The 16,053-nt window shown below is 45.9% G+C and overlaps 1 protein-coding gene across 5 annotated transcripts in view; it reads left to right on the top strand.

Moving 5' to 3' along the window:
* Positions 1 to 570: 570 nt before the first annotated feature.
* HTR4 (5-hydroxytryptamine receptor 4) overlaps positions 571 to 16,053 on the top strand; it is a 43,672-nt gene continuing 28,189 nt past the window's right edge. For 4 of the 5 annotated variants that reach the window (XR_009755252.1, XM_061553115.1, XM_061553118.1 and 1 more), the window contains exons 1-7: positions 571 to 1,080; positions 2,909 to 3,010; positions 5,106 to 5,196; positions 7,566 to 7,688; positions 10,806 to 11,006; positions 12,764 to 12,917; positions 13,563 to 14,209. Coding sequence is in view for 4 of the 5 variants with exons in the window: in XM_061553115.1 (XP_061409099.1) it covers positions 5,168 to 5,196; positions 7,566 to 7,688; positions 10,806 to 11,006; positions 12,764 to 12,917; positions 13,563 to 14,209 (1,154 nt within the window). In the remaining variant the exon portion in view is untranslated. The remainder of the gene's footprint in view (positions 1,081 to 2,908; positions 3,011 to 5,105; positions 5,197 to 7,565; positions 7,689 to 10,805; positions 11,007 to 12,763; positions 12,918 to 13,562; positions 14,210 to 16,053) is intronic. The other variant, XM_061553117.1, reaches the window with a different exon arrangement.

Raw genomic sequence — 16,053 nt, forward strand, 5'->3', positions numbered from 1 at the left:
CTTTGACAGCCACCATGCCAAAGAGACAAAGATCCCCCGTGTAGCCTTGAACAGACTGTTGGGGCAAGTGCTGTTAGCGAGCACCTATGAAGGCCGGAGCGATACACGAGGGGGTGGGTGGCCCACCAACACGTCTGACCGCCTTTGTCTCCTTAGTGGCGATATTTACACACCGCACCAGGTACTCATTTGCGTCTGAGTCCACCTAGGTGATGCCCAGGACCGGTTCAGATATTCGTCGCTGGCGCGTTGGCCGTGAACAGGAATCGAACGCAGCTCAGCGGCGCTAACCACTACGCTGCCGCTCCCCATACCTATGCCACACACACACGGACACATCTGTCACTCCGTCGTTTCTACGACGCCCAACCTCGCGGTGCCGAGTGAGTCACTTGGGATTAACTCGGCCGCTTTGCAGCGCACGCCGCGTTCCATTCCGGGGTGGGGTGGGGGGGGGGGCGCGCTGGTTCCACGGGCCAACCAACAAGAGACGCCAGACGCGTCCTCCTCCACCACCTCCTCCTCCTCCACCACCTCCTCCTGTCGCCACACGCGCGCACGCTCGCGCCCCTCTCTCTCTCTGCTCTTCTTGCGCCCGCGGCTCATCGGCCTCCGCTGCGTTGGTGATTCAATTTGCGCATCTCTCGCTCGCGTCTCTCTCTCTCTCTTCCCAAAACCGCGCGGCACCGCAAACGCGCGGCGCGCATGCGGCGAGCTGCACAATCCCAACTCGTAAAGCCACCCACCACCACCACCACCACCTAACCACCGTCACAGCCCAGCCACCCCCCACCCCCCTATATTACCCCCCCCCCCCACCCGTGACATAGTTCACCGAGAGAGAAGTCGTTACGAGAAGACAGCTTGGGCTTGCTTGGCTGTGATGAGGCTTGCGCTGAGAAGTGCATCCTGATTTGTCGTGGGATGGGCTGAGCATCGGCGCTCCGGGATACTGCTCGGTGCCGGCAACATCATCAGCAGCAGCTAACGGGCAGACCACGGACTGTTCGTCATCCCTGGCGACCCTGGTTGCCCCATACCTGTTGGATTCGCAGTGGATTTGGATATCCCGCACTGGAGGTAAGTGCCTTTGCGTTGCTTGCTTGGTGGCGGTCTGTGTTATTTATTCCTTAGTGGTTTGTGTTGTTCCTGAGTGGTTTGTGTTGCTTGCTTGGTGGCCTATGTTGTTCCTTAATGTTTTGTGTTGCTGCTTGGTGGCCTGTGTTGTTCCTTAATGTTTTATGTTGTTGCTTGGTGGCCTGTGTTGTTCCTGAGTGGTTTGTGTTCTGCCTGAGCGGAATGCGTTTCTGGTTGGTGATTCGCGTTGCTGCCTGGTGTGTACTCCCCCTTGCATCGCTAAAGCGCCGGTCGCTTTCCTTCCGAACCCGGCTAGGAAAAGAAAAAAAACACACAACCCGAGTTCGATTCCCGACCACAACTCGCACAAAGTGGCGAGGGGTACCACACTGAACCGGTCCTTGGTTGACCATCCGCCTCGAATTGAGTTATGTACCTACCTGTCGGTGCGGCGTTTAAAAAAAGGCCATTCAGCACCCGGTAAGACGAGCGGCCGAGCGTGCTCTTTGGACCACACACCACCCGCACACCTCCATCATGCGCTGCATTTTGTCCTCAAATTAACGCGACAAATGTGCGCGATCCGTGGTCGGGGATTATTGACGGCGGGGAGGCGTCTTTGTCGCTGCCGATGTTGGGCACAACCTCGTGCGTGCCCGCTGATTTCACCTGGACGTCAGCGCTTCCCCTCGTTAGGAGGTCGTCACCAGAGGTCCCCCCCCACCCCCCACACGAGCCCCCCATCTCCCTCCCTGAACTGATGGATAATGTTACCTGTTGGCGAGAAAGAAACTGACCGCTGTATGGAAGATAACCTCACGTGCCCGTTCGCCCGTGAGTGGAGGCGTGCCTTTTAAATGTCAAAAACGCGAGAGGTCATTATTCATTGTGATGGTGTGATGGGGTGGGGGGGGGGTGTTTGTTGTCTATTATGCACGAGCCTTTGGCTGGCGAACTCTCCGGTTGTTCGGCACGATGTCCGACGTTTCGCTGTTGAAAAAGCTCCCAGCACGTGGAGCAAAACGGCGGACATCGTGCCGAACTACACTGGCTACAGCCCAAAGCCGTATCGGTGGGCGGGGGGGGGGTGAGCTAAAGCAGAACAAAGCACGAAAACCTAAGCGAAGTGTTTTGCTTTGTCTTGTTGGCTTTTGTCTTGGCGCGCTGTGATGTATGCGCCCCTAGTTTCTGCTGTTTGTACAGGTAGCTGGTATGTTTGCAAGAGTTAAGTGGAACAGGTATGCGCAGTGACCGGTAGGTAACACGTACGTGTTTTACGCTCTCGCTGAGAGTTTACGACGCATGGATAATGAAACAGTGAAATCTTTGACATTTCACATTTTAAAAGATTAATAATTGAAGCGTTTGCCTAGAATCAAGGTTACGCCTATACGCTTTTTGCTCTCGAATCTGTTAATTTAATCCATTAATCAGCGCCACGACAGCTGGGCCGCTATTTAATTAGCAGAGAACTTGAAGTAGACTAATTCTCGCCGGCGTAAGGGAATGCATTCGATTACAAAGACAATTAGTGACATCGCGATTTTACCCGAGCAAAGCACCGTGGTAAAACATTAAACAAGTGTGCTTCGTGTTGCGCTGCAATCGTCAGGACGGTGTTTATTTATTGAACGTATTGATATCCATTTCAACTCCTTGTAATGTAATGTGCGAGGGAGCGGTGGCGCAGTGGTTTGGCGCATTGCGCTATTGAACCCGGTGGCTCAAGTTCAATATCCGGTCACGCATAACGTCAGCGGCGAGTGTTGTCTCAACCTATCCTGCCTCCCCCACCCCTCCCCAATCCCCTTCACCAACTTGCACCGACCAGCCAGTTGAAGTATGGTCAAACAACCTCCACAAGCGACTCTGCGTGCTGATGCCATCACCCAGCAGTCGATTGAAACAACAAGGGACTGAACAACGGAAAACGGTATAATAAACACGCGGGCGGGATTGCATTTCACCGTTTGATACGATTGACGCGTTACACCGTATTTATCTGAACGAAATAATGTTCGCAATCGATTCGCAAATGCAACTTTTGAATATTTGGAACCCGTTGCCGTGAATAGGGGATGTACGTGACGATGTACGTGGCACGTGCGTTCTCGTGCGAGTCGACGAATGCGGGCAGGAACACTATGAGCACGTCTCGCGGATGCAACGATGCTTAATCTCTAGCATACAAGGGCTGTCGATGTGAGATTGCGGGCTCCGGGGTAAAGGTCTCAATCGTAAACGTTGCTCAACAGAGCACAGAGGTGCGCACCGGGCAAACAGCACCCGGAGCGCAGTGCCGCGTGGCCATACAAACGCGGCACGCCACCACCACGGAATTATCTACACTGCGCCATACGCAGCAACGGTGTCTGTATCTCGCGTATAAAGACATAGATGCCCCCCCACCCACCCCCATATTTAGCCTTGTACGTGGAATGAAGGAGCAAGGGCTGTTTGCGAGCACCTAGTAAGGGCGGGTTCGAGCAGAGAGGGATGGGATGGGGGTGTGGTGGAAACGAGCAGCACGGCTGGCCGTCTTTGTATCCCCAGGGCTGATGTTAACACACCCGCACCAGGCGCTCATTTATGGCAGTCTGGCTCGGGTATGTCAGGGCCAGACAACCACTTGCATGGTCAGTAATTGAATCCAGGTAGGTTTGCAGATATAGCACGTGTATTTTATTAGAGATAGTATGATAACTACCCATGACGAAGATGAATAACACGAAAGCAATGTTTTAAAGACTGATACTTTGCATAAAAAACGAAAGGGCAAGATTCGTCTTCTTGGTTCTTTCGGTAAAGTCATGTAGAAGGGAAATAATAAATAATAAAAATAAAACATAATAAAATAATTCTCACGACGTTTCGGCCACAACGCAAGCAGCCGTCCTCAGGTGAAGAACAGGTCTGTCGGAAAGACAGCTGTCTGAATGGAGGCAGGATTCGTGTAAACATTTTAAACCCTGAGAATCTAAACGTGCCTAGATGTAAATTATTTTTTAATTATTAAAGGTGAACTAGTACCTTTGGAAAGTCAAGTTGAGTATCCATTAAATTTGCCATGTAACTACATTGTGTCTACAATGCATCATATATGATGGCCATAACAGGATTTCTGCTGAGTGCGTGCTAACTTACTTTACTATGGTAGAGGTAAATACTCCAAGGCAAAGGATATTACATCATAAAAAGCAGTTTGCCCTCTTTGTTAAGTGCAATATGTGCAGGCACTGCTAGAGCATCTATTATCATTCTTGACTATATAAGAATGATATGCTTTTGTTCAACCATATTTTTTCGTGATACTGCATTGGCAGTGGTGCACAAAGCACAAATCACACCAACAACAACAACAACAACAATTGAGCGCATTTGTTAATAACACTGCCCTAAACAGGGGGGGGGGGCGGGGGGGGATGTAAGGGCAACATCGCAGGCATTGGACCTTCTTCATCGCAGAGAGAATTCGTTGAGTGTATGCTTTTGTTTCGAGTGTATTCTATACTCTGCATCAGATGGAACTTGTGCAGTCAAACCTTATTTAGTATTGTCTACTGAGGAGCGTTACTGCTAAATGGACATATGTTTAACTTCTTTCGCACCGTACGTAGCCAATGCCACAGGCCAAGTATTTGTTTTTGAAGCGATGTCTTAAAAAAGGAGATTCTGAAATCAATTTGAATTCTATGACTCGCCCTTCCACATCGCAAACTGCGTAGCTTTTTTATAATAAACCGGCCGCGCACAAATGATAAAAAAATATTAATTGATGTGTTAAATATTTGATGATGCTGCAAACATTTTAATTACGGTCAGAACACGAAACGTGTGCCTGTTATTCAGTCAAATGTGGTTTTAAAGGAGCGCAATGCTTCATAAACAGGTACAAAGGTCAACTGTGATTTTTTTTCCATGACTTTTTGCAACATTCGCATGTTATAACTTGAATGGGCATTGTCTTGTGTGAAATCCACAGTCGTCAAAGCTGATTTTTTTTTTCTCTCTTCAAATTTCCCCCGCAGATTTTGGCTGCCGCCTTTGCCCTGTGCCTTTTCGGCACGTACGCTGATGCCAGAAAACAGAAATGTATGGCAATAACACCACCTTTAACAAGTAAGTGGCTTTACTGTGTTGACCGTAACCTGGCGTCGTCACTTAAATGTATACCGGTCTCTGTAAAGTGCAGTCGAGTGTATTTTGTCGAAGGAAATGTGGTAGCAGTAACACGATGGACCATTTAATGAGTGTACGTGGACGAATTGGTGTAATTGTTTAACAAGTTACCACATGTTTACTCATACAATATTATTCTTTTTTTTTACTTTGTAATTGAGACGAAGCACTGATTTGGAACACTTGCAGAGCAATGCAATCGCCCCTGTGCAATAGAACATTGCCTGTATAAGAATATTATCAGAACTACTGCCAAGGTGCTTTCGAAGTGACCTCTTCATCCCCTCCGAGTGTGGATTAGGCTTTCCCACTCACCCTACAGAGAATACATGTCCATCGTTTTAACAGGCAAATCAATTCATTATTTGTTCTCATTAATTTTTTTTTACCAGGATGATAACATTAGCTCGCTACGCTTGAGAACCCTGGATAATCACAGGTGGCTGCCAAGATAAGAACCCAAGATCTTATGAGTGCCATCTCGGTGCATTGACCCCTAAGCCACCACAAGTCACCTATTTTTGTTGGTGTCTCTTGAGTATATTCATTTACCCTGATATCCATTGCAGCCTCTGCCATTTGATACTTTTCAAATGACACGTGAGCGTTTGTGACTATGGAAAGCTTACACCAATTGCATATTTTATGTCGTGAATGAAAATATAAAAACAAATGTTGATCTGAAGTGCACAGAGCGTGAAGACGTGACGTTTCTTTAAATAGATGCTTCAGAAGGTGGCTTTAAGAAATGAGACAAGTCTGCAGGTGTTAAACATGTTGTCACAATCGAACGCGGTGCACAAAAGTGGACCAGACTTAATTTACACATTTTGTGGAGAAACTCTATCTAGGAGATGTATCGGCTAGCTTGAGATATTTGTGATGTTATATTCTACATTGAAAAGAACTTCAAGATAGCATTGGCTTAGACACCGACATAAAATTTCGCACCAACTTTTCTGGCATGTCAGGGTATTAGAAATGCAGCCCACACATTCCGTCATTAACATGCAGGTAAATGGGCATGCAGTGAACAAGAGTGGGCATGTAGGTGTAAGGCTTGCCAACATGAGATATCTTAATCTTTTGTCTAATTTCTCTTTACTTTATGGGTTCTGCCTAGAATATATCTAATTAAACAGAATACAGTAGTCTCATAGCTACAGTGGTATGCGTGCTTGGATATTAATTGCACAAAACACAATTCCGCACACAGTATTGATAACAATAATGCTATTCAAACGTCATTCTGTGTGGCTCGCCTTTATCGCACAATATGGAATGGGTTCTGAAAAAGCAGGCGTGCACAAAACAGAAAATGAAAGTGCAATTGCCTTCAATTGTTTTACTTTTAAAAAAAAAATGCAATATTGTTCAACATTAATATCTTTTGGAAAAATCAATTGTGGCACCTAGTAATTGCTGCATGCTTTCTACAATTCATCGGTACGGAATGGAAAATTGCACAGAATTGCTTTCCGCCTTCATGACTTGCCCATCTCTCAGTGATTGGCGTTGTATTGGAGAAGACCGTTGTCAACGCATGTGCAAATGGTGAATTTTGTCTTTTTGCAAAGAGCACATTTGGGTTTGAAATGAATAGTTAAGTATTTTTTTGTATAAAAAAATAACAACGTTCAATCGGTTATTCCCGAGAATTAAGTGGTGGCGTGGAAGCATCGTGGTTAGCACACCGCAATATGAAGTGAATGACCTGGATTTGATTTGCAGCAATGGGTAATGCCAGCCAGTGATGAGTGATAGCTGAACCACTCCTGAGTGCCCGCACTCCTTCATCAACCTACATTGACCAGGGTGGTGAAGTATGGTCAAACAACCCCATTGAGAGACACTGGCGTGAGGAGGCTTTCGTCCAACAGTGGATTGATGAAGGGCTGTAAAAAAAATCTAGAGAATGAAGTGGCATGCGCATCTCATCTGGTTATTCATTGGATATATTCGGTGGCTATTTAAAGTATGGCCAGTAGGTTTGGAACACAGCATCATGGTTAAATACTGAGCAAATGAGAGATCGTCTTCCGAGCAGACTGAGCTGGCGAACATATGGCTAAAATGTTTTTCTCAAAAAATAACAACGAAACCGTTTGGTTCAAAGTTATTGACTTGTTTGTTTGTTTGTTTCACACTATAAACTATCCTGCTGTTGGTACAAATTATTATTTTAAAGCTCAGTAGAGCATTTGATAGGTTTTTTGACCACGATCAAAGACGCAGCGTGGTAGCACTTTGCCTGCTCGAGGTGGCTGCGGCTAATACCACGTCCCTCTTTGCTCTTGTCATCCCGTAAGCGATGATACATCCAGCCAAGCCGAGAAGTACATCCTTGCCGGCATCTTCTCCATCATCATCGCTGTGACCATTCTGGGCAACCTGCTGGTGGTGGTTGCTGTGTGCAAGGATAGACACCTCCGGTGAGACCCTCTGTCGATCATCAGGTCCAACGACCTATGTGGAGACGCAAAGTAGTTTTGCGTAAATATGCCATTACCCATGACGTTCCACGGCAGGGCGTAATGAGTTTGTGCAGGGCATTGCTTCTTGCATTGATTGGAGTCACATAGGTTGCATGGTGTGATCTTTCCAGAGGCATCTCGTAATTGTTTTACCAACCTGCCTCTGCTGATGAGACCCAGAAGGTTGAAATTTGTCCACAGTTTGCTCATTTTTAGCAAATGCTGCTTGATAAAATTGACGTGGAAATCGAAAAGTCCGATGGAACAAACAATCGTTGTATTCACGTATGGAGACACAGAGAGCGGAGTTTATACTTTTATCCAGTCCACCTGCAACCCCCCCCCCCCCGCCGCCCCCTCAACCGGGACAGAAACAAACCGCAGGTGTAAACTGCCTCGGAACACTTTCAGTGCACGCGTTCACTCGGCTGGGCCCCGTGGTTACGTTTGCAGCGATGGCTTTAAGCCATCCCATTGATTGTTCCAGAAACATAAGAGGAGAACATTGGCAGCGGATCCTCATTTGACCCTTGCAGGTTGGCTCGGTGTTACACAACCACACCCCCTTCCCCCCCCCCCCTCTCCTCTTATAATCCATCTGAAAAGGAGAAAAAAAAGCAATGCGCAAATGCATCTTTTGTGTAATGGCACCACTTGTCCGGATATAAATCCCATTTAAGAGGATGTGTTTCCTACTGGAAGGATTAGTGTGGAGTTTGGTCAGCATTGCTCACATTTAAAATGTATTTGCAGCAGAACGAGCGTCGCTGTGATATCAAACGCATTTATGGTATAAAATTGTCTACAGTGACACAGCTATTCCAAGTAGGTATCTGACCTTGTACCAATCACCCACCCCCGCCTTATCTGCTTCACCAGATTTGTACAGACGTAGAGAAAACATCTCTTCCCCCCCCCCTTCCCCCATGTCATATACTATATTATAATGGGTTTACCCTGCTAGCTGGTTGACATTGACTTCAAACTATTGCCCACTGTCTCAGCCAATTTCAGAAGCCATCAAAACCTATTTGTCTGCCGTGTGTGAGAGGGACATTCTTTGTACGCCAACGCAACGCTCTATCTGCTTCATTACGCGTACGAGATTCTGAAGCAATAGCTCTATATGAGATTCTGTTTTATCAGACTTCTTGTGGTGGCAGTGGTGTCGTGTGAACTGTCGTGTCGAAAGTGGAATGTGACGTGCAGTATTTTAAATAAGCATGACACACTGACCCTTATGTCCCATATCGCTCGCTGTGGACATCTTTATTTCTGGTCTGTGATGGTGAAACAAAACAATATATAATAATTTCCTTTTATTAACTTGTTAATTTTATTAATATACAAGTCAGTTTATGAGTAGTCCAAATGCAGTCTCTAGAGGGGCCCTCTAGAGCTCCCTCTAGTAAAGGCTCTTCTGCTAGCAGTGGCATGAGCAAAACAATTGCACAGCTGTACCTTTACCCTGTGGTTTATTTGCAAGCTTTTTTGTTTTGTTTTTCTCGCCAAAGTAAATGCCACTTGCTTTACAAAAAATAGCTATTGAATATATTTATTTCATTCGTAGTAGCTTTTGGATGCATGACAGAAAGCAAATAAACAACACACGCAGTTGATATAGACAGTTTTCACGCAGCTTTAATTTACGACACGCTATTATCTTTGTCTGAGGTCCTCATCTGGTGGTCATACACCCAGCACTACCCATTGCATCAAAAATGAAAAACCTTCTCATTAGCAGGCTTTTGGAAAAGGCTAATGGGAATCTAATATGCCCTGTATGGTCTACTCTTATGTTCCCATTAACGCATTCCAGTGGGCATTGTGAGGGATCTGTGGTTGAGGTGCATTATACATTTATTTATTTGTGGATGACAATAGTCAGGATTGTGAGTCACAGCTGAAACATCTTCATGAATTGAGGGTTCAAACTCCCTCCTTATGGTTGAGTTTACATTCCCAATGCGTCGAAAACCTAATTAACAGCCAACTCTGTGAATGTATAAAAATTTCATACGTGTTCATTGCCCAGGTGTTCACGGTTCCCATTTGCGGTTAACCCACTTGCGTTTGTTGTGCAGCAGCAACGAAGGGCATAAAGGGAGCACCATTTATTTTATGCAGCTGTGCTTGCGGGCATTCGCCATAAGGTTAGCAACTGGTCACGGTGGGAAATATGGTATTATATACAAATATGTGCTTGTTAATTCAACTCCGCCTGGAACCTCCGTGAAAAGATGCAAGCTAAATGTGACCCAGAGGCAAAGTATAGAGGCGTGAGATTGAGCTCTTTCCTACCTTGACATGGATAACAGAAATGGCTCTGGCACATTCAACTTTGCTTTGGTGGCTGCACATTAAGTGGCCTCGGCTTCTGAGTCATCAGATTAGCTCACCCAATGCATTGTCAAGTTTTGGTGTACGAGGTGGTGGTTCAATACCTTTTTTAATGGAATGAACGGATGCTTACTTTTCAATTTATAATTGCATGATTGCCGTGGCCACATTTGTTGTGGATACGATGCTAACCCCACAGGGATCCTTTTGTTACTTGAGGTGAGAAAATTACAGCCTCGGGTATAAACCAGTGTCCTTATAATATGCTCTCTGAAGTTAAATGCTGAATCTGTTACTGAGCTGTAACATTTTTAACCTCAAGAATGAGACACTGAACGCATATTTTAATGTTAGGCTTTCCCACCTGATGACGGACGCTTGTGTTGTTGCCCGAAACGTCGTGATTTATTTTATTTTATACTTACGTGACTTTACCGAAAGAACCAAAGAGTATATATTTTAATGTGTTTTTGTATCCCTTTGCCACAAGTTATGATGGGTGTAGGAACAGTTAACAAAACTGACACTTCAAAAAATGTATTCTTTGGGTTTTTTGGTAATAACGAAAAATCTACAACGTTTCGATCGCAACACAAGTGGTCGTCCGTGACTTTACCGATAGACCCAAAGAATATGAATTCCTGCAGTCACGAAAGCTTTAAGTCAAGATTCCAAAATGTTGTCAACGATGCATTCGTTTTAACAATGCCCATGTTAATTTATATCGTTTGTTAGAAAAATCAAGACCAACTACTTCATTGTGTCACTGGCAGTGGCAGACCTTCTGGTGGCTATTCTTGTGATGCCCTTTGGGGCTGTGGAGAGGGTGCAGAACGACTGGCCCTATGGCGACAAATTCTGCATAATTCGCACCTCCTTTGACGTCATGTTTACCACTGCCTCCATCATGCACCTCTGCTGCATCGCGTTGGACAGGTAATTCCTCACCACAACATCTGTCCACTCAACGTCAATTTCCACGGTGGTCCCAAAAACCCCGACCAAAGCTCAATTCATAAATTATCCCCCCCCCCTCATGCCCACATCCTGTGCATATCACCAATCGTAGCCCCGATAGTATTTATCAACCCCAATAACTCTAAACCTCTGCGCATGAAGTTAGACCTACAAATCTGCCTTTCAACCTTTGTGCGCTTGACTGGATCATTGCATTTTAACGCTGGGGTTAGTTCAAGGTTGTCAATAAAAAGCAGATTTTTTGGGTGAACTCTTTGGTACATTGAATAGCGTAACGAAGAATTGGAACTTCTTACAGACTGTGCCAGGTATTTAGTTTCTGATACTTTTGTACTAAGCCAGTTTCCTTGTGACTTTCACAAGTACTGGACTGCATGTAATGCTCATTTTCTTCCATGATCCAAAATTTGTCAAGTACCATAACATGAAGGAATTCTAAAAAGGATAATATTTCGGATAAAATTCATACTTTCAAAGGACTTTCTGGAACATTGCTCTTTTTTAAATACACGGTGTCAGTGAGGTTGAATTCACTTGCACATATGGTACAGGTTAGTGATGAGTCCTCCTTCCCAAGCAATTGGGATTCAAATCCAGCAGTGACTAAACTCAACTCTAATGTCCCACAGTTCACCAATTTGCAACGGAATTCTCAATTTGTGTGCACTGGGGGTAACCATTAATGGGTAATTACACGCTACTTTAAACATATCGGGAGTCAATATGGATACAATGACTGCCATTACTGCTATTGACCACACCTAGTGTAAAAAAAATGTGCACCAGCCTAGAACGCTGTGCCATTATATTGTCTAGGCATGCACAACTATTCTGGTCTCTGAGATTTTTTTTATATGTGCGTAAATCTTCATTTGGACTTTGACTTTGTGCCTGTGCCAATATGCCTTGACTCAAGTCATCTCGTTCTAATATTAGCGCTCAGTTCTGCACTTGGCGCACGGTGGAGATGAAAGACACCGCATATTGCCAATAGCTAACAGCCTCCAAATGTGTTGCACCTCCAAACCAACCGCCTGCTCTCAGCGAGCGCACTTTTATTTCTGCGATCCTCGAGTTCGTCAATCCCCGCTGCGTATTCAATGAGGATAACTTTATTGGCATGAACTGATGCAAGCGCAACGTTGCTCAACAAAGTGTGCCACCCGTGTGCCTATCCATAACCCACTCTGGCAGCCACGTGAGGAATCTTACAAAATGATTGCGGCAATATATCACTCTGCGTTGAAGAAGAACGCTCTGTGGTTGTGCCCCATTTGTAATGGACTTTGATAGGAAATAATTATTTATATCGTGCTTCATTTACAAACAAATGGCATCGTGTTGAAACTTTTATTGAGAAAAAATCGCCAATATTCATCATTATAATATAATTAGTGATAGATTAGAAAAAGACTAAGAGCTCTTACTTCTGTTGTGGGTGCAATTGCCAACCTCTTGCATTCAACTGCGAAACACTCTGTGTACTCAAAACCGACTGCAGGCCAGCAGAAGTTTCGTTTCATTGTCGCAGTAATTTATGGGAAAGCCATTTCATGCAAAAGTCCATTTAAACGTTTCGTGGATTTATCCTTGGTGATTGACAACTCTCAATGGTGATTACTCTGCTTCTCCACTTGCCGCCCCTTATATGTGCACAAAGTTGCCCGTGTGTGTACACTCGGGAAGCTTCAACGCAAACGTGTGTCCGTGTGCAGGTTCTACGCCATTTGCTGCAAGCCCCTGGTCTACCAAAATAAAATGACGCCGCTGAGAGTGGGGCTGATGCTGGGGGCGTGTTGGGTCGTCCCTTCCCTCATCTCGTTCATCCCCATAGCCAACGGCTGGAACATCATCGGCATAGAACAACAGGTGTTTCTCTTGGATGCCTACCAGCCCCTCACTCGGTCGCCGCCATATGTCTGATAAGACTCACATTTGCGGTGGCCTCATTTCAGCCATGTCAAATATATTATTAATTTGTCGGCGACTGTGTTTATATACTGCGTGAATGTGTCTCTATGCGTCTGACAGTAGGATATATGCATGTGTCTGAGTGGTAGTGTAGTGGTTAGCGCACTGCGCTACGAACCCCGGTAACCAATTTCGATTCCAGGCTTTGGCTAACATTGTTGGAGGTATATCTGAACTGGTCCTGGGAGCGTCGCTTAGATTGACTCGGCTTTAAATGGGTAGCTGATGGGGTACGTGTACATCGGCATTGGGGAGAAAAAAGCGGTTGATTGGACGTGGTGCTGGCCAAGCCACCCCCTCCCCCCGTGTATTGTGCTAGCTTTCATAGGTGCTCGCTAACAGCAATTGCCCCATCAGCCTAGGTAGGTTATACAGAGGATATAAGTCTCTATACATCAGTAACATAGCGATGTTAATGCTGGGTTTTTTTTACACGCTGCGTGATGTAAATATAAAAAAGTGTGACTTGTTTTGTGCGAGCTATTTCATGATTTTCTGTTGCTTCGCTGCGGTAACCTAACCTACGAGTCGCGTGCGCCACAGCTTGAGCTCCGGCTAGGTCAGGCGAAGGAGGCGAACCAGACGCACTGCATCTTCATGGTGAACAAGGTGTACGCGGTGGCCTGCTCTCTCGTTGCCTTCTACATCCCCCTGGGGCTCATGGCGGCCGCGTACCAGCGCATCTACGTGACGGCCCGCGCCCACGCGCGCCAGATCGGCTCGCTGCAGCGCGCCGTCTCGAAGGACACCACGGGTGACGAAGTGACAATGGTGACCTCGGGCGCCGCGTCGCCACTGAGGGCCCAGCATCTGGTGCCGGTGGCCCAGGCCACGATGGTGCAAACGCAGTCGACGCGCTTCCGTCACGAGACGAAGGCGGCCAAGACTCTGGCGATCATCATGGGCTGCTTCTGCCTGTGCTGGGCGCCGTTCTTCATCAACAATGTGATCGACCCGTTCGTGAACTATGACACGCCGCCACAGCTGTGGGACGCGTGGCTGTGGTTGGGCTATGCCAACTCGGCGCTCAATCCACTCCTCTACGCGTTCCTCAACCGCTCGTTCCGCCGCGCTTTCCTCGCCATCCTGTGCTGCTGGGACGCGGCTCGTTACCGCCGCTCGTCCTTCAGCGGCCACTCCGTGCGCTACTCCGTCAGCACCAACGGCAGCACTGTCCAGCCGGTGCCCAGGTGAGCCGTCCTGGCTTCGGCATGCTCGTGTACGTGCATGGTTTCTCCCTTTTCAGTATTTAGCTGCTTGGAGAGATGTTTACCGGTAAGAAGTGTAGAAGCACTGGTGTCTTATTATATCTAATTGCCGAACACTTTGCTAATAGGGTGGGAGCGGTGGTGCAGTGGTCAGCGCGCTGCGGTATGAACTTCACGACCTGGGTTTGATCCCTGACCACAGATAATATATTACGCGAGTATATATTCCAGCTGGCCTTTAACCCCCACTTCACCAAGTCGTGCTGATCAGCATATGGAAGTATGGTCAAACAATCCCACGTGACTGAAAATTTTAAAACATTAGTATTTTCTTTCCCCCCCCCCCCCCCCACCAGTGTATTCCAATTGTGCTAATGTCTCGAGGCGAAGACTTAGTTTAGGATCTCACAGAGCAAACACACCTGATGTGTCAGAGAATGTCTCTCAAAAAATCCTTCCAGTGGCCTTTCCCATGCCCTCTGCAGTGAGATGGTTTGCCACTTGGCAGTCAAACCATTATTTTCAATTTTCAGAACTGGAATTTAGCTAATAAAGTTCAAACCAAATTTAAATACGATGTGTTTTTTCACGTGTGTACAGTCATTAGTCACTGAGCTAAGAACATCAACTCGCTCTACTTGATGCCCCGGTTTTCGAACCATAACTGGTTGCCAGGATTCAAGCCCGGGTTCTCAGTGGTGCTGGCTCAGCACTCTGACCCACCACGTCACCTCATGTAAAATTATTGTACTTATTATGATTATTATTACTACGACTACACCTTAGCCAATTGGCAATTATTTAATCGGTGTTTTGGATGAGGGGTGGGGGGGGAGTTGCAAAATTTAATACGTGAAAAAAAATCCTTCTGTTCCCAATTGAGGAAACAGTGTCAATATCCAGTTCTTACCAGTCGGGCACTCGCCTGATTTTATTGTTTTATTGTAACACGGTTGGTAGTTCAGGGTCCAAGTGTGTGTTTATAGGTCGTTAAACAAATACTTGCATAGTATGTGATAGCAATTCCTTCACTTGTTACATTACTTTAAGTGGTACGTATTCCACGGTAAACAGAATGCCTCTGGGTGCTATGTCACATTGCATTTTGCTTGCTGGCGAATCGTGGATTTTTTTTTAATATGAAGCAGACTTCAAATGGCTCACAAGAATAATTCAATATTCTGTGTTGTGGCGCTGTTGGAATGTTGTTTTGTTGCCAAGAGATGGATGTCCATTGAAGCCACATGGGCAACACAAGCAACAGCGTCGTGGCTTATCAGCCACCTTATTTTTAGCACAACCTCTTTTGTTTTTAGATAAAATGCTTTATGTAACTTTTGATCTGGGTTAAGGTACAAAGGTTCGTTGTAACTGAAGGCGATAAGCTCTATTGCAGGTCTCTCGCAAGTTGTAAAATGCTGAAGGTGTGCGTGAAGCATGGCACTTGGTGCTGCGTTACTTATTCAGCATCATTTTTAAAACGAGGGTATATCACCGGTTTGATTTAAGATCTTTCCCCCCCCCCCTTGCACTTTACTAGGAAAGCCAATTAGATGCAATTGAGCACTTAATTAGTTTTCAACCTGTCTTTGTCTGGAATTTCACAACTGGTGGCACATATATATAAACGTTCAGAATGGCAATTGGTGACTTATTGTCGGTAACAAAAATAGTTTTTTTATGGAGGAAGAAGACGTGCAGACATCGCTCCGATTCGCAACCGTCTCTCTCTCCGATTCCCAGTAAGATGGCTATAATATGCTTGTAATGAAATCTTTTCCACCACTCTTGAATTAATCGGAATACAGTTTGATGAGCTCTAGCTC

Source organism: Lethenteron reissneri, chromosome 17 (genome assembly GCF_015708825.2).
Source record: "Lethenteron reissneri isolate LAM-NWPU_2019-01 chromosome 17, ASM1570882v1, whole genome shotgun sequence".
Lineage (NCBI taxonomy): Eukaryota > Metazoa > Chordata > Hyperoartia > Petromyzontiformes > Petromyzontidae > Lethenteron > Lethenteron reissneri.